The 21,879-nt window shown below is 43.1% G+C and overlaps 1 protein-coding gene across 1 annotated transcript in view; it reads left to right on the top strand.

Moving 5' to 3' along the window:
- The window catches only part of LOC139453996 (E3 ubiquitin-protein ligase MARCHF6-like), a 32,706-nt gene extending 10,991 nt beyond the window's left edge, over positions 1–21,715 (top strand). Inside the window, exons 10-25 of the mRNA XM_071235469.1 lie at positions 482–533; positions 754–812; positions 2,639–2,748; positions 3,618–3,732; positions 4,914–5,117; positions 5,527–5,577; positions 6,129–6,229; positions 6,967–7,150; positions 7,802–8,017; positions 8,870–8,939; positions 9,807–9,988; positions 10,831–10,965; positions 11,521–11,610; positions 16,116–16,248; positions 16,822–16,957; positions 17,912–21,715. Of these exons, the coding sequence (XP_071091570.1) occupies positions 482–533; positions 754–812; positions 2,639–2,748; positions 3,618–3,732; positions 4,914–5,117; positions 5,527–5,577; positions 6,129–6,229; positions 6,967–7,150; positions 7,802–8,017; positions 8,870–8,939; positions 9,807–9,988; positions 10,831–10,965; positions 11,521–11,610; positions 16,116–16,248; positions 16,822–16,957; positions 17,912–18,002 (1,929 nt within the window). The 3' untranslated portion in view covers positions 18,003–21,715. The remainder of the gene's footprint in view (positions 1–481; positions 534–753; positions 813–2,638; positions 2,749–3,617; positions 3,733–4,913; positions 5,118–5,526; positions 5,578–6,128; positions 6,230–6,966; positions 7,151–7,801; positions 8,018–8,869; positions 8,940–9,806; positions 9,989–10,830; positions 10,966–11,520; positions 11,611–16,115; positions 16,249–16,821; positions 16,958–17,911) is intronic.
- Positions 21,716–21,879: the final 164 nt, after the last annotated feature.

Here is a 21,879-nt window from a genome sequence, read left to right as displayed (position 1 = left end):
AAGTTGATGATACTGATCAGTAGCTATCTGGGTACAGGCTTTGTTAATCTTTTTTGTTTGTCAGTCAGACAGTCAGTCAGTCAGTCAGTCAGTGTGGCTGACACCGCACGAATCACATCAGACATTTTTTTTGACAGATGATGAGGAACATTTTCTGAACTTTTCATGGTTAGCTTGAGGCTTAGTGACTTCACACCTGATACACAACCTAAGTAATCATGGGCTATTTTTCTGGCAAACAATGAATGTCATTGTCACTAATTATGAAATGTGTGTCAAGTTCCATGTGACAGTGAGACTGATAGGGAAATTGTAGAAAGATTTTATTTATGAATGTATCGTGGGAAAAGCTGTTATAAGCTGACAAAGGTTAATATTTAAGCTTCTTTTTATAACATATGTGAACCTTTGACAAAATATGGTAGATTTTGTATCATCTGCACTTCTGAACCCTGTAAAAACAATATATTTTCTTTTGCAGGAACATGTGTTCTGGGTCGTCTCACTCAACACCCTGTTTATTCTTGTCTTTGGTGAGTACATGCATGTTGAAGATCAATGTTGATGATCAATGTTGATCAAGCAACACTAATGGTTTGTCTCCTAAACATGGTAATATCTCCTGTTTAAGTTGGCCGCAATTGCGTTAATGGATGAAATACTACAGCTGTAGTACCACTGCCTCCATATAATACCCCATCATGTTTCAGGATGTCTCTGTGCCGTATGTCAAACTGTTTCTTTGTGTTTCAGCATTCTGTCCATATCATATTGGGCATTTCACCGTGGTTGGATTGAAAGCTGATGATGCTGTAAGTTCCTGTAAAATACCCCCGTGAATATCCCGGTTAGAATTGGTCTTCTGCAACCCATGCTTGTTGTATGAGGTGGGTGGTCGGGTTGCCTAGTGGTTAAAGCATTTGCTCGTCAAGCCGAAGACCCAGGTCCGATTCCCGACATGGATACGATGGGTGAAGCCCATTTCTGGTATTGCTGAAATAATGCTAAGAGCGGCGTAAAACCATACACACTCACTCACTCACTGTTGTATGAGGTGACTAACAGGATCGGATGGTCAGGCTCGCTGACTTGGTTGATGCTTGTCATCGTATCCCAATTGCTTAGATTAATGCTCATGCTGTCAAATGCTGGATTGTCTGGCCTAGATTTGTTTGTATACAGACCGCCGTGGCGGTGGGGTAGCCTTGTGGTTAAAGCTTTCGCTCGTCGTGACGAAGACCCAAGTTCGACTCCCCACATGGGTACAATCTGTGGCGCTTATTTCTGGTGTCCCCCGCTGTGGAATATTGCTGGAATATTGCTAAAAGCGACATAAGATAATACTCACTCACTCACTCAATACAGTCCACCAGCATATAGGTAGAATATTGCTGTGTGCAGCGTTAAACAACAAACAAAATCATGTTTCTCATACATTGGTCCATCTTCCCGAGGCAAGCGTGTCCACTAGCCTATATCAAAGCCTAGTTTCTACCCTTGCCACATCCAGGCAACTTTCTTGGCTCGACCCTGGCGCCACCTCGCGTAGATCACGAGTTGTGCCCCTTGTTATGAAAACGCGATATCACATCGCTGTTCTTATCTTGTATAGCTTCACAAAGATGGCGACTACCATAGGCGACGACCTAGTTGATCAGATAAAGAAAACATTCGCGATTTCATAACACAAAGCATACAAACATGGCAATCGTTGAGGAAGGGGAGGGGGTGTTGAGGAGAGAGAGAAAGGGGTTAAAAGATGAAAAAGACATAATTGTGTGTTACCAAAGTTGAAATATGTTAAACAACACTATGGGCTCATTGTGTTGGCCCTTTACAACCAGTTGTGACAAAGTGGTTTCCAAACTGATTGAAATGTTTACTAGGTCATCATTTTGTACAGGACTAATTTGTGAAATCAGTAAATGACCACACAAGATCAATGAATAATTTAATTAACAAATAATATTGAAACACACAGTTTTAGGTTTACAATCACAAAAGTAAATACAAAGGGTCAAATATGTGGCAGCAGTAATATGTAACAGGCCCTGTAACACTGTAACATCAGTCAGTGTAGTCAATAATGTCCAGATTCTGACACTGTTATGTCTTGATACTCCATTTTTGAATTTGAAAGTGTTGGAAGTTGGCAGAAATTCTGTGTTTTCAGATAGATATCCAATCCACACTTGGCAAGTAGATAAAATGCCTTTGTGTCACATTCAGAAACCTCTCTAACAATCATGTCTGTCCTGTGTTTGTCAACAACCAAGGGAGGTAACTCTAAACCACACTTCCAGTTACAATATGGCCACTCAGCCCTTGACATTTTATGAGCGTTTCAATCACACTTTGCCACTGACAATGACAACAATGTAAAAACAATCTTTACTGCCACATAATACAATTCACTAATGTGAACATGGTGCATGTGTTAATGTGGCACACTGACAAACACACATAGCACATGAACTCCTCCACAGCCCCCTGTTTAATAGAAATGGACTCTTCCGTTGCATGCAGAACAGCTACTGTCCCAAAATGATTAGTTTGTTAGGCAGTAGCTGAAATACTGTTGACCGTGGCATTCAACACTCACTCAATCCTTTGTACATTATAATGTGTTTGTTCCTAGATTCTGTCGTCCCACTTCGAGGGTTTGCTGACCACTTTGACGGGCTACGTGGTGATCGCACTGTCTTTGTTGGCTCTCTACGTCATGTGTTCGGTAGCCAGGCTGAAAAAGTGAGTTTCATGGTTTATAGCCTCCAACACTAGTCCTGCAGGCCGTTACAAGCGTCTCGAACAGTGTCTTTGTAAGATTTATATTTTGTTCATATCTGAGATATATTTAAGAAATAAAGTTTGCTCTGCCCCCATTTATAGTGATTTGCCCTGGACTATCATAGTTAAAGCACGAGGACGCTTGGGTCACCGATAAATTATGTGGATGCGGGACATTGTTTGACAATAATGAAAGAATGATGTTACCAAGGATACGTTAGATCACGGGGGAGATAGTCTGAACAGCGTCGTGATGTCAGCCAATTATGACACAACTAAATAGTGTACTTTATTATCGCAGGATAAAGTACAGTCGGTAGCGAGAACTGAGGTCTGATTTTAATGAGATTGTGAGCGAGGCATCTTAAAATTCCTGTTAATAAGGGTACCCTTGGCCTTATTTGTGATATTGCCTGTGTTTATTGATTACCATTTGTTGACAACATGTACCAAGTCTTGGAGACTTCAAAATAATGTGTTTTCCATAATATTAGATGATAGTCCTTATAAGGATTGTAACACATTTCAAAGTTTTGTTTTTGTTTCAGTCTTGACCCTGTTGAGGTTCTGTTTGTTGTACAAGGTTACATGTTACATGTTACATGTCAGTGTGGTCAGGCTTTGGGATTTAGTATGTTACATATCATCGTACCTTAATGATGTGGGACGGTGCTCATGATATCAACCACTGGTTTGTCTGGTCCCTACTCAACTGTTTACAGATCATATCGCTAAAAGTTTGCCGAGGGTTGTGTTGAAAAATATCAAACAACAGACAAACAACACATTTTCAATCTAACCTGTGACTCTCTGTATTGCTTGTGTCCCAGGTTCCGCCGTGTGTTGGGTCTGTGTTACGTGGTGGTGAAGGTGAAGTTGCTGGTTGTCGTGGAGATCGGGGTATTCCCACTCATCTGTGGCTGGTGGCTGGACATCTGCTCTCTGGTGAGTCGACCTGTGAAGATGCAGGGTAGAATAGGCCTTCAACAACCCATGCTTGTATCCCCCATGAAGACCTGGTCTAGAATAGGTCTTCAACAACCCATTCTTGCCATAAGAGAAAGGCGACTATGCTTGTCATAAGAGGCGACTAACGGGATTGGGTGGTCTGGCTCGCTGACTTGGTTGATGCATGTCATCATATCCCAATTACATTGATCGATGCTAATGATGTCAATCACTGGATTTTCTGGTTCAGACTTGATTATTTACTGACCACCGTCATATAGCTGGAATATTGCTGAGTGCCGTGTTAAACAACAAACAAAATCTCTTGTGGATCTTGAAGAAACTCTCCAGAGTGAGGGGTTAGGACATGCTTCAAAATCAGGGATGCAAGCCTAGTTTGATGGTGTGGTAGCTCACAGGTAAAGAGGCACTTCAAGGAGTTGCCGGAGAAGAAAGAATCTGGAATAAGATCTGATTGCTTGTACCCAAAGAAAGTGTCGTCAGTAGTTGGTATGTAGTTGATGTAATGGTGACCAGTGTCTATTTTAAGTCAAGTAATGAATTGAGCCTGTTTATAACATGCATAAGTCAAGAGTGCCCTATTCTGTGCATGAACTTAGATGCACCCTACCTAAAAATTTAGAACAGATGTTGCAAAGCAATAGCACATGGTTCAACAGAAATCATGTGCCCTATTCTGTGCATGAAGTTTGTGTGAACCCTACTGGATACTGAAACTAATTTAGAACAGATAGTCGCAAAGCAATAGCACATGGTTCAACAGAAATATAAGCAATGTAATCTTAGCACTCATTCTTCTAAGCTTCCCTGTCGCTGGACCTGGTAGTGACGCTATTCCTTAGTTGATAATTAGGACTACAAAACGAACCCATACATTCATAGGTGATGGAGGAACGTCATGTATACAAAGCCATGGAGTATTGATAATGAAATAGAAGGGACTTTTCTTGATACACTTCCAGCCCAACCAGCTGTAGAATGGGCACCAGAATGGGTATCTGAAGCAGTATAATGCCAGCATACGAAGACTTCTACTGCTTGGTCCTATCATGCCTATATTGATATTTTTATGTTTATTCCAAGCAGTTAAAAAATGATTATTGTTAGGTACTGTTTGTGTATTTTTGCTATGCTGAACATCTTATCTGTTTCTGCAGTCAATGTTTGATGCAACGCTCAAAGATCGTAAGACAAGTTTCCACCTGGCGCCGGGAACGTCGATGTTCATCCACTGGTTGGTGGGGATGGTATATGTGTTCTACTTCGCATCCTTCATCCTGCTGCTCCGTGAGGTCCTGCGGCCGGGGGTGCTCTGGTTCCTACGAAACCTCAACGACCCCGACTTCAACCCCATACAAGAGGTTAGAAAAACTGGGATACCTTCTCACATGCCTGGGGGGTGGGGTTGGATGGGGCGGGTACAATGTATGGCCTGGAGAATTGTATATCATTCATTTGTTGTATTTGCTATCATTATATGGCAAATAGAATATTTGTGGTTTCGTAAGAGATTTCTTTAAATTACCATAGAACGCTGTGTAGCATGTGTGTAAAGTTATTATGTAGTGTGTACATGTATAATGTGTGTAAAGTTATTATGTAGTGTGTACATGTATAATGTGTGTAAAGTTATTATGTAGTGTGTACATGTATAATGTGTGTAAAGTTATTATGTAGTGTGTACATGTATAATGTGTGTTGTTTCAGATGTGTGTACAGGTATAATGTGTGTTGTTTCAGATGTGTGTACATCTATAATATGTGTTTCAGATGATTCATCTCCCTGTGTACAGACACGTCCGCAGATTTGTGGCCTCCGTGGTGAGTTCCCAGGCTTGTTACAGTCAGCAGATATCTTGAAATAATAAGGGGGTGGTGGGGTAGCCTTGTGGTTGACAAGTTCGCTCGTCACGCTGAAGACCCAAGTTTGATTCCCCACATGGGTACAATGTGTGAAGCCCATGTCTGGTGTCCCCTGCTGTGATATTGCTGTAATATTGCTAAAAGTGACATAAAACCATACTCACCCATTCAATAATAAAGGTTGTCTTAGGGAGATTTTGTACAACATCTGGACTTGTCTTGTTGATAGATCGGTACACGCGTCAGTGTGGCCATGTTGGAATACAGAACTGACACATGATGCTAGCCTATTAGCATTTAGTGATGTAGTGCAAGTAAAGGCTTATTGCTTTGAAGACATACATGGATCCTGTTGGACGCATCCTACCTTGTATCAACACACACCATGTCATCGGTGTCAGCATTGATACTTCAGCATCATGGGGGAATTTAAGGAAGTGAATGATCAGATTCGTGACTATTCAGATGCATCTTGTTATCTGTTACCATCTTTCTTTGCCTGTTTTCAGATTATATTTGGTAGCACGGTGCTTTTGATGCTGTGGCTGCCAGTGAGGGTCATCCGGAAACTGTTTCCAACATTCCTGCCATATCATGTCATGCTCTCCAGGTCAGTGTGACCCAGTGATGTCAGTGTGACCTCGCTTCATGTCAGTGTGACCTAGCTTCATGTCAGTGTGACCTAGCTTCATGTCAGTGTGACAGGTGTGCGCTGTGTTGTAGTGATGCCCCTGTGAGTGATGACAGGTTTTCCGGTGTTGTAGCGATGCACCACTGAGTGATGACAGGTGTGTCCTGTGTTGTAGTGATGCCGCTGTGAGTAATGACAGGTGTGTCCTGTGTTGTATGGATGCCTCTGTGAGTGATGACAGGTGTGTCCTGTGGTTGTAGCGATGCCCCTGTGAGTGATGACAGGTGTATCCTGTGGTTGTAGCAATGCCCCTGTGAGTGAACATGTGTGTCCTGTGTTGTAGTGATGCCCCTGTGAGTGAACAGGTGTGTCCTGTGTTGTAGGGATGCCTCTGTGAGTGATGACAGGTGTGTCCTGTGTTGTCGTGATGCCTCTGTGAGTGATGACAGGCGTGTCCTATGTTGTAGGGATGCCCCTGTGAGTGATGACAAGTGTGTCCTGTGGTTGTAGCGATGCCCCTGTGAGTGAACAGGTGTGTCCTGTGTTGTAGGGATGCCGCTGTTAGTGATGACAGGTGTATCCTGTGTTGTAGTGATGCCGCTGTGAGTGATGACAGGTGCGTCCTGTGTTGTAGTGATGCCCCTGTGAGTGATGACATCCTGTGTGTTGTGTTGTAGTGATGCCTCTGCTAATGATGACGTGTCTCTGTGTTGTAGCGATGCCCCTGTTAGTGAGCTGTCGCTGGAGTTGCTGTTGCTGCAGGTGGTGTTGCCAGCGCTGCTGGAACAGGGGCACACCCGACTCTGGTTGAAGGGCCTCGTGCGAGGGTGGACGCTGGGTGTGGCCTACATCCTCAGTCTACGGTCATATCTCATTGGAGACATACAGTTTCAGGAAGGGGTGAGTAGTCCATATTACTGTAGTGGTCAAGTGGTCATGGGTGAATGAGACTCATACATTGAGCTCCTCCATGGGGAATTCAGGTTAGAATTGGTCCCCTAGCAACCTATGCTGGTCGTTAGAAGCGATCCATTTGGTCCCCAAGCAACATATGCTGGTCGTTAGAGGCGACCAAATGAATCGGAGGGTGAGGCTCGGTCACTTGCATGTCCACGCACCCTGATGGCGTGGATCACTGAGTACAATATCAATCACTTGATTATCTTTGTCCGGACTTATTTACAGCTGCCATCATGTGGCTGGAATATTGCTGAATGTGTTTGTTTGTTTGTTGTTTAACGCCACACTCAGCAATATTCCAGCTATATGCTTCGGTCTGTAAATAATCGAGTCTCAACCAGACATTCCAGTGACTGATATCATTATCATCAATCTATGCAATTGGGATACGATGACCTGCATCAACCAAGTCAGTGAGCCTAACCACCCGATCCCATTAGGAACCTCATACAACAAGCATAGTTGCCTCTTAGGGAAAGCATGGGTTGCTGAACACCTTTTCTTATCCGGATCTTCGCTGGTATGCTGAGTGTGGCGTTTAACAACAATAAACAAACATATGGAGTTGACAATGTTATTCTTCTGTTGCAGGATGAGGTTGTTCATGGAGATCATCCTGTGCCCCCTCCTCCTCCCCCACCCCAACAGGACAATGCTGCAGCAGCAGGTGCTCCTCCCCCTGCCCCACCCCAGCCCCCCCAGCAGGTTCCGGGGGAAGGTCTGGGCGCGGCACACCAGGCCATGCTGCAGGGGGGAGGGCCAACCGGTTTCCAGCCTTACATCAGACCCACACTCTTTACTCTCAAGGTGAGGCACACAGGGACATGCAGGGTCACATTACTTCCTCTTTTCAACGAGTATTGCAATAGAGAACATGACCAGTCACACTGAGCACCTCTAAGGAAGCCCATGTACCATCACTTATCACACGATCACAATACTAGTTGGTCAATAACCTGTTGTATAAGATATTCCCATATTGCAATAATATCACAATGAACGAACGAACGAACGAATCAGTATACTATCGCAATCTAGTCAACCAGTAACCCATTATGTAAGATACTTCACTGTTGTTATAATATTACAATAGTGTTTTTAATTATTCCAGTAGTTTCAATCCCCCTGTGGTCATAGCTGTATATTTGTAAGAGATGATTATGTAAGCTATCACATAGTGGATTCCAGGAACTACTTTTAGCAAGCTCCATGTAGCAATGCAATGTCTTCTTGCCTTATGATCCCAGTAAGTTTAGATGACTTTGTATCAATTGGGGTTCTCCAGCATTGTATTCGTATGCGGTTTCTAAAATGTGTGAAATACTATCTTAAATATGAATAATTTTAATGATGGCATTACAAGATAAATAGATTGATATTCCCATGTGTTTCCAAATCATAATATCTGTATAATCTGTATTATGCTCACCAAACAAATTTATTCTTAATACCGGCAGGTATGATATTTATGATATGGAATGAGTGAGTGAGTATGGTTTTTTACGCCGCTTTTAGCAATATTCCAGCAATATCACGGTGGGGGACACCAGAAATGGGCTTCACACATTGTACCCATGTCGGGAATCTTATGATATGGAAACACTGTGGGGTAGTAATCTGTATTTATGAGTTCTGACAAGGTATGTGTTGGTGTTGCAGGTCATCTTGCTGGTAGTACTCATGTGTGTGACGCTGTTTGGTGCTAGTCTTGTCTCACTTGTTCTTCCAGGTTTGTACACATATGTCTTGTCATGTAACAGGTTGATCTCATTGACAGACCTCCAAAGTTGAGTCTCCTGTGAAGATCCGGGGTAGAATAGGTCTTCAGCAACCCATGCTTGCTGTAAGAGCCGACTATGCTTGTCGTAAAAGGCGACTATGCTTGCTGTAAGAGGCGACTATGCTTGTCGAAAGAGGCGACTAATGGGATCGGGTGGTCAGGCTCGCTGACTTGGTTGATGCATGTCATCGTGTCCCAATTGCTCGGATTGATGCTCCTGATGTCAATCACTGGATTGTCTGACTTGATTATGTACGGACTGCCATCATATAGCTGGAATATTGCTGAGTGGGGCATTAAACTGTGTCTAAATCATTCAATTATAACTCATCTTGATTGTTAACAGTCTTTTCAACTTCCGGTTACTTGTAAACATTTTCTGGCTGCTGTACATGGCAAACACGTCGCCTTCTGCGGGAAATAAATGACTTAATTGTTGCTAATTAAACAAAATGGAGAGCCTGGAACAATAATCATTGTATTATAGACTGGCACTTCTCATTAATTAAAAAGTCCATATTGATAAGATTTCATTTAATACGGTCAGGTACACACTACAGACGGAAATAAGACTGCGAAATTGACAAAAGCACTGGAGTGTAAATAAATTTGTTTGCCAACAAACTAACACCATTTATGACAGTCGCAATTTCATGCCATGACTTTTGATATATTAAATTACGATCCAAACACGCATTGTCAAAGACCTAGAAATTTTATGACTGTAGATTATTGTCTTCTGCATGCTAACAAAATAAACAGCTTATGGTGGTAAACTGTCTATCAAATAATTTCTGTTCGACCTGTTTGGTGCAGTATTTGTAGGGCGGCGGTTGATGTCTATATGGATGGGTGATGCAAAGATCCATGAGCTGTACACGGCGGCGTGTGGTCTGTACGTCTGTTGGCTGATGCTCCGGATCAGCACAGTCCTCTACAACTGGATACCTCAGGGCTCGGCAGCCATTTTCACCAAGCTGAAAAACTGGGCGTTGTTGGTGAGCAAATATGTGTAACACTGTGTACATACTGTGTGTATACTTTGGGGGCTGCCCGTGAAGACGCCAGTGTAGAACAGGTCTTCAGCATCCCATACTTGTCGAAAAAGGCGACTATGCTTGTTGTAAAAGGCGACTAGTGGGGTCGGGTTGTCAGGCTCGCTGACTTGGTTGATGCATGTCATCGATCCCAATTGTGTGGATCGATGCTCATGATATAAATCACTGGATTGTCTGGTCCAGACTTGATTATTTACAGACCGCCTTCATATAGCTGGTTTATTGCTGAGTGCGGCATTAAACAACAAACAAACGAACAAAACTTTTGGGGCATATAATTGAGTTTTAACTATTATTGCAGTGTTTCAGTTTCATTGATGTTTGAACAAAGGTTGTTCACTTTCACTCAGTCTCTGAAAACAGATGTGACTTTGTTGTGTTGGGTTTTTATAAGCACCAATTTTCTGGGTGCTTATTATCGTAAATGGGGTTCTCATTCACTGAGATCAGAGCAAACATGAACTTTCATCTATATATATACCGTGTGATCCAAACTGTCATTAAACTCCATAATCTGTGAAGATTTGTATGATCTTACTGTGCTGTCTACCCTTGAAAATCTGGCATCTTATTGGTTCTCAGCAACCCATGATTGTCGTAAGAAGCAAGTAAAGGGATCGGATAGTCAGGTTCTCTGACTTGGTTGATGCATGTCTTCCATTGTATGTTGATCATTCACAGACTGCCATCATATTGCTGAATGCAGTGTTAATCGACAATCAAAACAAGACTGCTATGCTGTCCACGTTTATAGACTGCTGATGTATTTGTTCCATGTGCAGGCCTTGAAGTGTCTCCTCATAGCCGGCCTCCTCATTGGGATGGTGCCCCTCCTGCTAGGGCTGTTGTTCGAGCTGGTTGTGGTGGCGCCGTTACGTGTTCCGCTCGACCAAACACCTGTTTTCTTTCCTTGGCAGGTGAGAAGTCTCTGATTGCATGATTGTACATTGGCTGTATACTATTCAACATAATTTAAGGATCATTAATAATCCAGCAGGATGATATACATGGTATCTGGATTTGAAACCATTTCTGACCTTTTGGAGCATAATGGCACTGAAAAGACATGAAGTTTAAAGTGGTGGAAGAGCTTACATACTGTGGGCACACTGACTGCCAGATCGATGAGTACTCTCACTCCCAAGTCACTGCTGGTCACAAGCTAGCTCTTGTCTGCGAATATGTTGTCCTGAGCTGATGGCGTACTGCTTGTGTTGTTCTTGCCATTAAGAGAACAAACACATCTGTAGACCTTGTCAATTTTATTTCAGACCTCGCAGAAACAAATTTGGGAAATTATTTTTGCTGCTTGGAATTGACATAGAAAGTTGTGGAATGTGTGGAAATGAATAGAGTGATACGACTGTCTTCACATGTGAGTCAGAGGCATTTGAACCTGATTAACCAATTAGAATCAAGTGTTTTCCAAAGTGCTGTTGTTATCTACATGTTTGATGTTACCATGGTTACAGGACTGGGCCCTGGGAGTGCTCCATGCCAAGATCATCTGTGCTGTGACCATGATGGGCCCACAGTGGTGGCTCAAGCGAGTCATGGAACAGGTCGGTCGACTACACACTCTTTGTTCCTTGTCCTACACACACCTTGTTCCTTGTCCTATACACACCTTGTTCCTTGTCCTACACACACCTTGTTCCTTGTCCTACACACACACACCTTGTTCCTTGTCCTATACACACCTTGTTCCTTGTCCTACACACACCTTGTTCCTTGTCCTACACACACCTTGTTCCTTGTCCTATACACACTTTGTTCCTTGTCCTATACACACCTTGTTCCTTGTCCTACACACACACACCTTGTTCCTTGTCCTACACACACCTTATTCCTTGTCCTACACACACCTTGTTCCTTGTCCTACACACACCTTGTTCCTTGTCCTATACACACCTTGTTCCTTGTCCTAAACACACCTTGTTCCTTGTCCTATACACACCTTGTTCCTTGTCCTACACACACCTTGTTCCTTGTCCTATACACACCTTGTTCCTTGTCCTACACACACCTTATTCCTTGTCCTACACACACCTTGTTCCTTGTCCTACACACACCTTGTTCCTTGTCCTACACACACCTTGTTCCTTGTCCTACACACACCTTGTTCCTTGTCCTACACACACTTTGTTCCTTGTCCTACACACACCTTGTTCCCTGTCCTATACACACCTTGTTCCTTGTCCTACACACACCTTGTTCCTTGTCCTACACACACCTTGTTCCTTGTCCTACACACACCTTGTTCCTTGTCCGACACACACCTTGTTCCTTGTCCTACACACACTTTGTTCCTTGTCCTACACACACCTTGTTCCTTGTCCTACACACACCTTGTTCCTTGTCCTACACACACTTTGTTCCTTGTCCTATACACACCTTGTTCCTTGTCCTACACACACCTTGTTCCTTGTCCTACACACACTTTGTTCCTTGTCCTACACACACCTTGTTCCTTGTCCTACACACACCTTGTTCCTTGTCCTACACACACCTTGTTCCTTGTCCTACACACACCTTGTTCCTTGTCCTATACACACCTTGTTCCTTGTCCTACACACACCTTGTTCCTTGTCCTACACACACTTTGTTCCTTGTCCTACACACACCTTGTTCCTTGTCCTACACACACTTTGTTCCTTGTCCTACACACACCTTGTTCCTTGTCCTATACACACCTTGTTCCTTGTCCTATACACACCTTGTTCCTTGTCCTACACACCTTGTTCCTTGTCCCACACACACCTTGTTCCTTGTCCCACACACACTTTGTTCCTTGTCCTAAACACACCTTGTCCCTTGTCCTACACACACCTTGTTCCTTGTCCTACACACACCTTGTTCCTTGTCCTATACACACCTTGTTCCTTGTCCTACACACTCCTTGTTCCTTGTCCTATACACACTTTGTTCCTTGTCCTACACACACCTTGTTCCTTGTCCTATACACACTTTGTTCCTTGTCCTACACACACCTTGTTCCTTGTCCTACACACACTTTGTTCCTTGTCCTACACACACCTTGTTCCTTGTCCTATACACACCTTGTTCCTTGTCCTATACACACCTTGTTCCTTGTCCTACACACCTTGTTCCTTGTCCCACACACACCTTGTTCCTTGTCCCACACACACTTTGTTCCTTGTCCTAAACACACCTTGTCCCTTGTCCTACACACACCTTGTTCCTTGTCCTACACACACCTTGTTCCTTGTCCTATACACACCTTGTTCCTTGTCCTACACACTCCTTGTTCCTTGTCCTATACACACTTTGTTCCTTGTCCTACACACACCTTGTTCCTTGTCCTACACACACCTTGTTCCTTGTCCTACACACACCTTGTTCCTTGTCCCACACACACTTTGTTCCTTGTCCTATACACACCTTGTTCCTTGTCCTACACACACCTTGTTCCTTGTCCTACACACACCTTGTTCCTTGTCCTACACACACTTTGTTCCTTGTCCTACACACACCTTGTTCCTTGTCCTATACACACCTTGTTCCTTGTCCTACACACACCTTGTTCCTTGTCCTACACACACCTTGTTCCTTGTCCTACACACACTTTGTTCCTTGTCCTACACACACCTTGTTCCTTGTCCTACACACACCTTGTTCCTTGTCCTATACACACCTTGTTCCTTGTCCCACACACACTTTGTTCCTTGTCCTATACACACCTTGTTCCTTGTCCTACACACACTTTGTTCCTTGTCCTACACACACCTTGTTCCTTGTCCTACACACACCTTGTTCCTTGTCCCACACACACTTTGTTCCTTGTCCTATACACACCTTGTTCCTTGTCCTACACACTCCTTGTTCCTTGTCCTATACACACTTTGTTCCTTGTCCTATACACACCTTGTTCCTTGTCCTACACACACCTTGTTCCTTGTCCTACACACACTTTGTTCCTTGTCCTACACACACCTTGTTCCTTGTCCTACACACACCTTGTTCCTTGTCCCACACACACTTTGTTCCTTGTCCTATACACACCTTGTTCCTTGTCCTACACACACCTTGTTCCTTGTCCTACACACACCTTGTTCCTTGTCCTACACACACTTTGTTCCTTGTCCTACACACACCTTGTTCCTTGTCCTACACACACTTTGTTCCTTGTCCTACACACACCTTGTTCCTTGTCCTACACACACCTTGTTCCTTGTCCTATACACACCTTGTTCCTTGTCCTACACACACCTTGTTCCTTGTCCCACACACACTTTGTTCCTTGTCCTACACACACCTTGTTCCTTGTCCTATACACACCTTGTTCCTTGTCCTACACACACCTTGTTCCTTGTCCTACACACACTTTGTTCCTTGTCCTACACACACCTTGTTCCTTGTCCTACACACACCTTGTTCCTTGTCCTATACACACCTTGTTCCTTGTCCTATACACACCTTGTTCCTTGTCCTACACACACCTTGTTCCTTGTCCTACACACCTTGTTCCTTGTCCCACACACACTTTGTTCCTTGTCCTACACACACCTTGTTCCTTGTCCTATACACACCTTGTTCCTTGTCCTACACACACACACCTTGTTCCTTGTCCTATACACACCTTGTTCCTTGTCCTACACACACCTTGTTCCTTGTCCCACACACACTTTGTTCCTTGTCCTACACACACCTTGTTCCTTGTCCTATACACACCTTGTTCCTTGTCCTACACACACACACCTTGTTCCTTGTCCTACACACACCTTGTTCCTTGTCCTACACACACTTTGTTCCTTGTCCTAAACACACCTTGTTCCTTGTCCTACACACACCTTGTTCCTTGTCCTATACACACCTTGTTCCTTGTCCTACACACACACACCTTGTTCCTTGTCCTACACACACCTTGTTCCTTGTCCTATACACACCTTGTTCCTTGTCCTACACACACCTTGTTCCTTGTCCTACACACACCTTGTTCCTTGTCCCACACACACTTTGTTCCTTGTCCTACACACACCTTGTTCCTTGTCCTATACACACCTTGTTCCTTGTCCTACACACACACACCTTGTTCCTTGTCCTACACACACCTTGTTCCTTGTCCTACACACACTTTGTTCCTTGTCCTAAACACACCTTGTTCCTTGTCCTACACACACACACCTTGTTCCTTGTCCTACACACACACACTTGTTCCTTGTCCTACACACACCTTGTTCCTTGTCCTACACACACTTTGTTCCTTGTCCTAAACACACCTTGTTCCTTGTCCTACACACACTTTGTTCCTTGTCCTAAACACACCTTGTTCCTTGTCCTACACACACCCTGTTCCTTGTCCTACACACACCTTGTTCCTTGTCCTACACACACCTTGTTCCTTGTCCTACACACACTTTGTTCCTTGTCCTAAACACACCTTGTTCCTTGTCCTACACACACCTTGTTCCTTGTCCTACACACACCTTGTTCCTTGTCCTACACACACTTTGTTCCTTGTCCTAAACACACCTTGTTCCTTGTCCTACACACACCCTGTTCCTTGTCCTACACACACCTTGTTCCTTGTCCTACATACACTTTGCTCAACACTCCTGCTATAAGGAAAAGAATATATGGAAGTCAACTTCTTTTTATGAGGAACAGAATGTTTCGGAGTATATGCTTCCTCCTTCATCAGGTGATGAGTAGGTGAACCTGAACATGTTTCGGAGCATATGCATACTCCTTCATCAGGTGAATGAAAGAGTAAGCAAATACTCTGAAACATTGTTCCTCATAATAAAGAAGTTGACTTCCATATATTCTCTTCCTCATGTGTATCACTTCTAAATGCCTTTCAGACTCCAGCTTAGTCATGTAACTATGCCCACTAACAGATTGATAATGAATCATGCCCACATACATGTCCACATACATCCCACAATCAGACAGAGCACACAGATCCTACTTTATGTGAGACCCATGGGGTACCCTGGCCTTTATATTTGTTTAAGTCTAGTCACTAGATACATAGGGTTATAGATAGACACTAGGTTCTGAATATGATCTTGGAATAATCATGTTTCTCTGTTTCCTGTTCCAGGTGTACAATGATGGCTTGCGGAACATGAATCTCAAATACATCCTGTTTTCCTTGTGTTTCCCTGTGGTGTGTGTGCTAGGCATGTCTCTGTCTGTGCCCTACGTCATTGCCAAGACCATCGTGCCGGCATTAGGTGAGCAGTATAGACAACGCATACATTGCACTGATGTTTGCATCAGGCAGTTGCAAGTTAAACTGTTTGAGTGCAGTAATGCATTAACCTTGGTTGCCTGTTTGATGGGTATTTAGTATTAGTAGTAGTTTTTTAAGACTTTGTTTAACAGTAAATGTAGATACTACTACGTCTGTGATGAACCCGTTTTGATCTGGGTAAAAAGTCATCATCAACCCATGCTTGTCATAAGAGGAGACTAACGGGATCGGGTGGTCAGACTCACTGACTTGGTTGATGCATGTCATCATATCCCAGTTGCGTAGATTGATGCTCATGATGTCAATCACTAGATTGTCTGGTCCTAACTTGATTATTTACAGACTGCCATCATATAGATGGAATATTGCTGTTTGGGGTTAAACAACAAAACATCTCTGATGAACGTGCTGCAGGGGTGTCAGGAATTGTATTCGTCTTAAAAACAGTGTGATGTACTATTTGGCACGAATTGTGCTTAGAAACCAAAACAGGAAACAATTTCTTAAGTCTTTCAAGTTGATGTATCTTCACTCCGTGTTTGTATGTGTGCAGGTGTTGACGATGAGACACAGAACATGACGATGCGACGTATCTACCCCTTCCTCCTGACTGTTATTGTGATAGTGGCCGGCTTCACCTTCCAGCTGCGGCAGTTCCGGAGGCTTTATAACCACATCAAAGATGACAAGTAAGATCTGTCACTGATTCCCATGCCCCGTGATTAGATCCTTGGTTAGAATAGGTCCCCAAAAACTGATGCTGGTCTACCCTGTGATTAGGTCCTGGGTTAGAATAGCTCCCTACATCTAAGGCTGGTCTACCCTGTGATTAGATCGTGGGTTAGAATCAGTCCCTACATCTTATGCTGGTCCACCCGGTGATTAGATCCTGGGTTAGAATAGGTCCACAACAACCGATGCCTCTAGTCTGTGATTAGATCCTGGGTTAGAATAGGTCCCTACATCTTATGCTGGTCCACCCGGTGATTAGATCCTGGGTTAGAATAGGTCCACAACAACCGATGCCTCTAGTCTGTGATTAGATCCTGGGTTAGAATAGGTCCGTACATCTTATGCTGGTCTACCCTGTGATAAGTACATGGGTTATAATCTGTCCCCACATCTTATGCTGGTCCACCCTATGATTAAATCCAGGGTTAGAATTGGTCCACAACAACTGATGCTTGTCCACCCCCATGATTAGATCCTGGGTTAGAATAGGTCCACACATCTTATGCTGGTCTACCCTGTGATTAGATCCTGGGTTAGAATAGGTCCCCAACAACCGATGCTGATCTACTCTGTGATTAGATCCTGGGTTAGAATAGGTCACCAACAACCAATGCTGGTGTACCCTGTGATTAGGTCCTGGGTTAGAATAGGTCCCCACATCTTATGCTGGTCTACCCTGTGATTAGATCCTGGGTTAGAGAAGGTCACCAGCTATTTCAGCTATTTCATGTAAAGATCAGTCTTCAGATTCTACTTCAGTTAAATGTTTTTATCACTTGCTTGTAATAGGCCGCAATTCAGAAGAGGAACTTTGGACTTTGAAATGTGTTTGTTACTTTGAAATGTATTTGTTAATCTTCTCCATGTACGCTGTTAGATAATTTACTAAGACAAACATGTTTTATTTGCAGATACCTTGTTGGTCAAAGATTGGTAAATTATGATCCTTTGAACAACGTGCTTCATTCACATACAAGTTCCCCAGAACAAGAAGCAACATGATTGGTTAATGCAGCTCTCAGTTTCTTTGTTATGGAGATGTCCATTGGTTGCTGTCACTCATTGTTGTCATGGAAACATGCCCATCCACTTGCAAACAGTTTCGCCACAGGGGTCCATCGTTGGGACTAAATTAAGGAAAAAGTATGCCCTTTTTTACTGTATATAGAGAGAGGCTGTTTAAGAGTAACAAAAAGGCCTACACGTTTTGTCGGAACTTTGGCTTCCTGTGGTTTGACTGTCAGAGGGATGGCAGCCATTGTGGCAGTGGGGGCTGAGTGATGGCGGCAGTGTTTGTGCAATCTATTGGATGTTGTGGTCGTGTACATTGCAGAGGTGTGATAGAGACAGGGGTTGCTTCAACACTTTTAACTCATTAATTTGTATTTGGTTATGTTTCCAGAGACAAATTCTAAATAAATTTATTTTTACATATCTAGCAAAAAATCTTATATAGGCGAAGGTTTTCTTTGGGTAGCCTAAAGTTCAGTTGACACAACAAAGGCCAGGTTCGATTTCCCACATGCGTACAATGTGTAAAGCCCATTTCTGGTGTCACCCTCCGTGATATGGCTGGAATTTTGCTGAATGTGGCGCAAATGCCAACTCACGTATTCAGAGCTTTAGGCAAGAACATCACCCTTCTGAGCTGTCTCGGGGGCACGGGTGGTCCAGTCGTCTTAGGTGCCGTGATTCGCTGTGCAGAGTTGCGTCCCTTGGGCACGCCAGAAACCAATGATTGTGGGTTCGAATCCCGGTTCGCCCCGATTATGTTTCTAGGTTTGTCAGCACCATACCCGTGCTCATGGGTTTAACCGAAGTGGGAAACGTCTTAGACCTGCATCACTTCGGGCTTTCCTCCCACATTAAGCTGACACGCCGTGATATAACTGGAAAACTGTTAAAAGCGGCGTTAAACCAAACTCACTATGAGCTGTCTCTGAAACCTTCATGATGTCTGTATTTGTACAGATCTACGTACAATGAAACCTTTCATCAACATGATACCATTCTCAGGTATCCCAGACACACAAATCGATGGCAGTGATGTCCCTTTAATTATATATACAGAGGTACCAAATAGACGGTACTTGGACAGTGGGTTTTCTGGACTATTGAGGTTCCAGTGTAGAGAAGTTTTCTGTGTCACAACTCAGGCTTCATCATTTTGATATTTGTCAGGTCAAGACATTCGGCTTCATGAAAAAGTTCAATTCAGCAACAAAAATATGTTACGTAACCAGATGATCAGGAAATGCACACAGGTCGTTGGCATGATGATAGGAAGGTGTTGAGACAGTCCCTAGTTGTGTCTGTGATTGGTTTGCGTGTGTTAAGATATTCATTGCTTGGGCGGGAGGGGTCACTTCACAAATGCAAAGATGCTCAGGCCTTTTTAGCGAAATTCATTATTCCTGGGCCCAATTGCACAAAACAATCTTAGCGCTACGTGATCGTAACTCCCATACTTTAACATAGCTAACAATAATCTTAGCGCTAAGATCGCTTTGTGCAAGTGGGCCCTGGACCAAACCACAGTTTGAGGGTGGTTCGGTCCATGAATATGCATGAATTTCACTAAGATGTCCTGTGGTAGGTGCATGGAAGTATAAACCCGAATTTAGTTTTTGTTTTGTTTTTTATCTAAAATTACCTCAAGGCAGGAGGTGGAAATAAATAAGTAATGACTTCATTTACTACGGCTTCGTGTCCATTACTGTATTTCCTTTCTGAAATTTTGCAGTGTTTTTTTATGGAAATGGTTTTACCACAAGCTATTTAATTTGTCAGGAAAAAGTAACTGTTTGGCATCTACAGGTCATTGACATTTGTTTTCTTAGGATACCTCTTAGGGATATAGGGGGCACGGGTGGCCCAGTCGTCTAAAGCGCCGCGATTCGCTATGCAGAGTTGCGTCCTTTGGGCATGCCAGAAACCTATGATTGTGGGTTCGAATCCCGGTTCACCCCGATTATGTTTCTAGGTTTGTCAGCACAATACTCGTCCTCGTGGGTTTCACCGAAGTGGTAAACGTCTTAGACCTGCATCACTTCGGGCTTTCCTCCCACATTAAGCTGACATGCTGTGATATAACTGGAATACTGTTAAAAGCGGCATTAAACCCAACTCACTCACTCACTCTTGGGGATATAGACTGTATTGGTCTCCCAAACTAAAAGACTGACTTATATTGTTTGACTTCAGTCAAGACAAATAAAGGTTGATCTCATCAATTTTGTTCTCCATAAAAAAGCAAGTAAGTCCTCATCCCTTGTCGGTTTGAAAAGCAATGTCTGAGAAACATTTAAAAAAATTTTAAGTCAACTTACAATTTCCTTATTAATGTGTTTACATGTCAAAACAGATTGTTTTCTTATGATCAATATCAGACACAACCTCAGTTCAAATATCTGAATTCTTGAAACCCTCAGGGTGCTAAAAATGTTTAAAATGGAACTTTGAACCCTTTTCCTGCTTTGACTTAAACATACATTGTTTTGTATCAGAAGTTCATTCCCAGGGAATACTTATTATTTTCAATTAAGTACATGGTACTCAGACTCAATTTGTAATATATGGAAATACTAATGGTGAGACGATACACTGATGCATCGCAAATCTTTACTTTTCGATGCAAGTATCAATCACAGTGGCACACAATGTAAAACCTATTGTTTATCGTTTAAATGTTTTCTGTAATAAATGTTACACCAATTACTAATCAGTAGTGGAATTAAGTAGTCAAAACATTAATATTTTCTTCCATTGCGCCATACTTGACACTGCCAGCTGTAAATCGTCAGTGTGCCAGGTATTTGACCATGTCCTGTCTATAAACAAGATCTTTTGCACCACAGATAACAGCACATGCAAGTATCGAGATACCTTGTTCGCGATCCGATTAGTATCATAATACATATCGGATCGCACGATTGGTGTATCCTCCCAGCTCTAGGAAATACAAACACTATTTTTTACCTGTTTTGAGATCATGTTTGTGGAATTGACCAGGTGATACCTAGAAATTTGCCAAAATTTCTCAATAATTAATGTACATGTTATATGTATTTGTACATATGATGATAATTATTAGTATTATGAATGTGTCTTTTGTCCGAGGAGTCGGTGGTGTTGTTATGTTCATTTCAAATGGAAATAGACACAAACATGTTTTTATTCTGCCAAGACATTTGTCTTAAACCCTGTGTTCTTTTATTTCTTACGATGTGTAGGAGTTTGTTGACGTGAAGTGAATGAAAGGTGGACAATGACTCATTATTGTTACATAATCAGGACGTTTAGAATGCCTCTTTGTTATCGAAGCAAACTTTTTCAGAAAGTGAGAATGTTTTGTTCATTTGTACTTGGGCTGGGACAGGTAGCTCGGACGCTCGGGTCGGGAGGTTACTGAGTAGGAACCAGGTACCCACAGGACTACCCGGACCTATGACTAGTCACGTGATATATTGTTCAATGGCAAAAATCATCTAGAACTTTGACGGTTACACTATAAATGTATAAATGACTAATGTTCACATCTCCTTCTGACTATATGTTTGAATAAAGATCAAGCTTCTGTCAACTTCAGTGTATGCATGACCAGATCGTTTTATACGAGTATCTAAATACATTTTGCCAGGGCTATGGTCAAACTATTCCCAATCGGACTTTTGTACCTATCTCTTGTGTACAATGGGTACCCGGGTAGGGTCGGGTAACAGGGGGTGGGTACCCGGGTAGGGTTGGGTAATAGGGGGTAGGTACCCGGGTAGGGTTGGGTAACAGGGGGTGGGTACCCGGTTGGGTTGGGTGATAGGGGGTGGGTACCCGGGTAGGGTTGGGTAACAGGGGGTGGGTACCAGGGTAGGGTTGGGTAATA

Source organism: Haliotis cracherodii, unplaced genomic scaffold (assembly GCF_022045235.1).
Source record: "Haliotis cracherodii isolate W230 unplaced genomic scaffold, xgHalCrac1.p SCAF_10, whole genome shotgun sequence".
Taxonomy (NCBI): domain Eukaryota; kingdom Metazoa; phylum Mollusca; class Gastropoda; order Lepetellida; family Haliotidae; genus Haliotis; species Haliotis cracherodii.
This window is presented reverse-complemented; position numbering and strand designations above follow the sequence as displayed.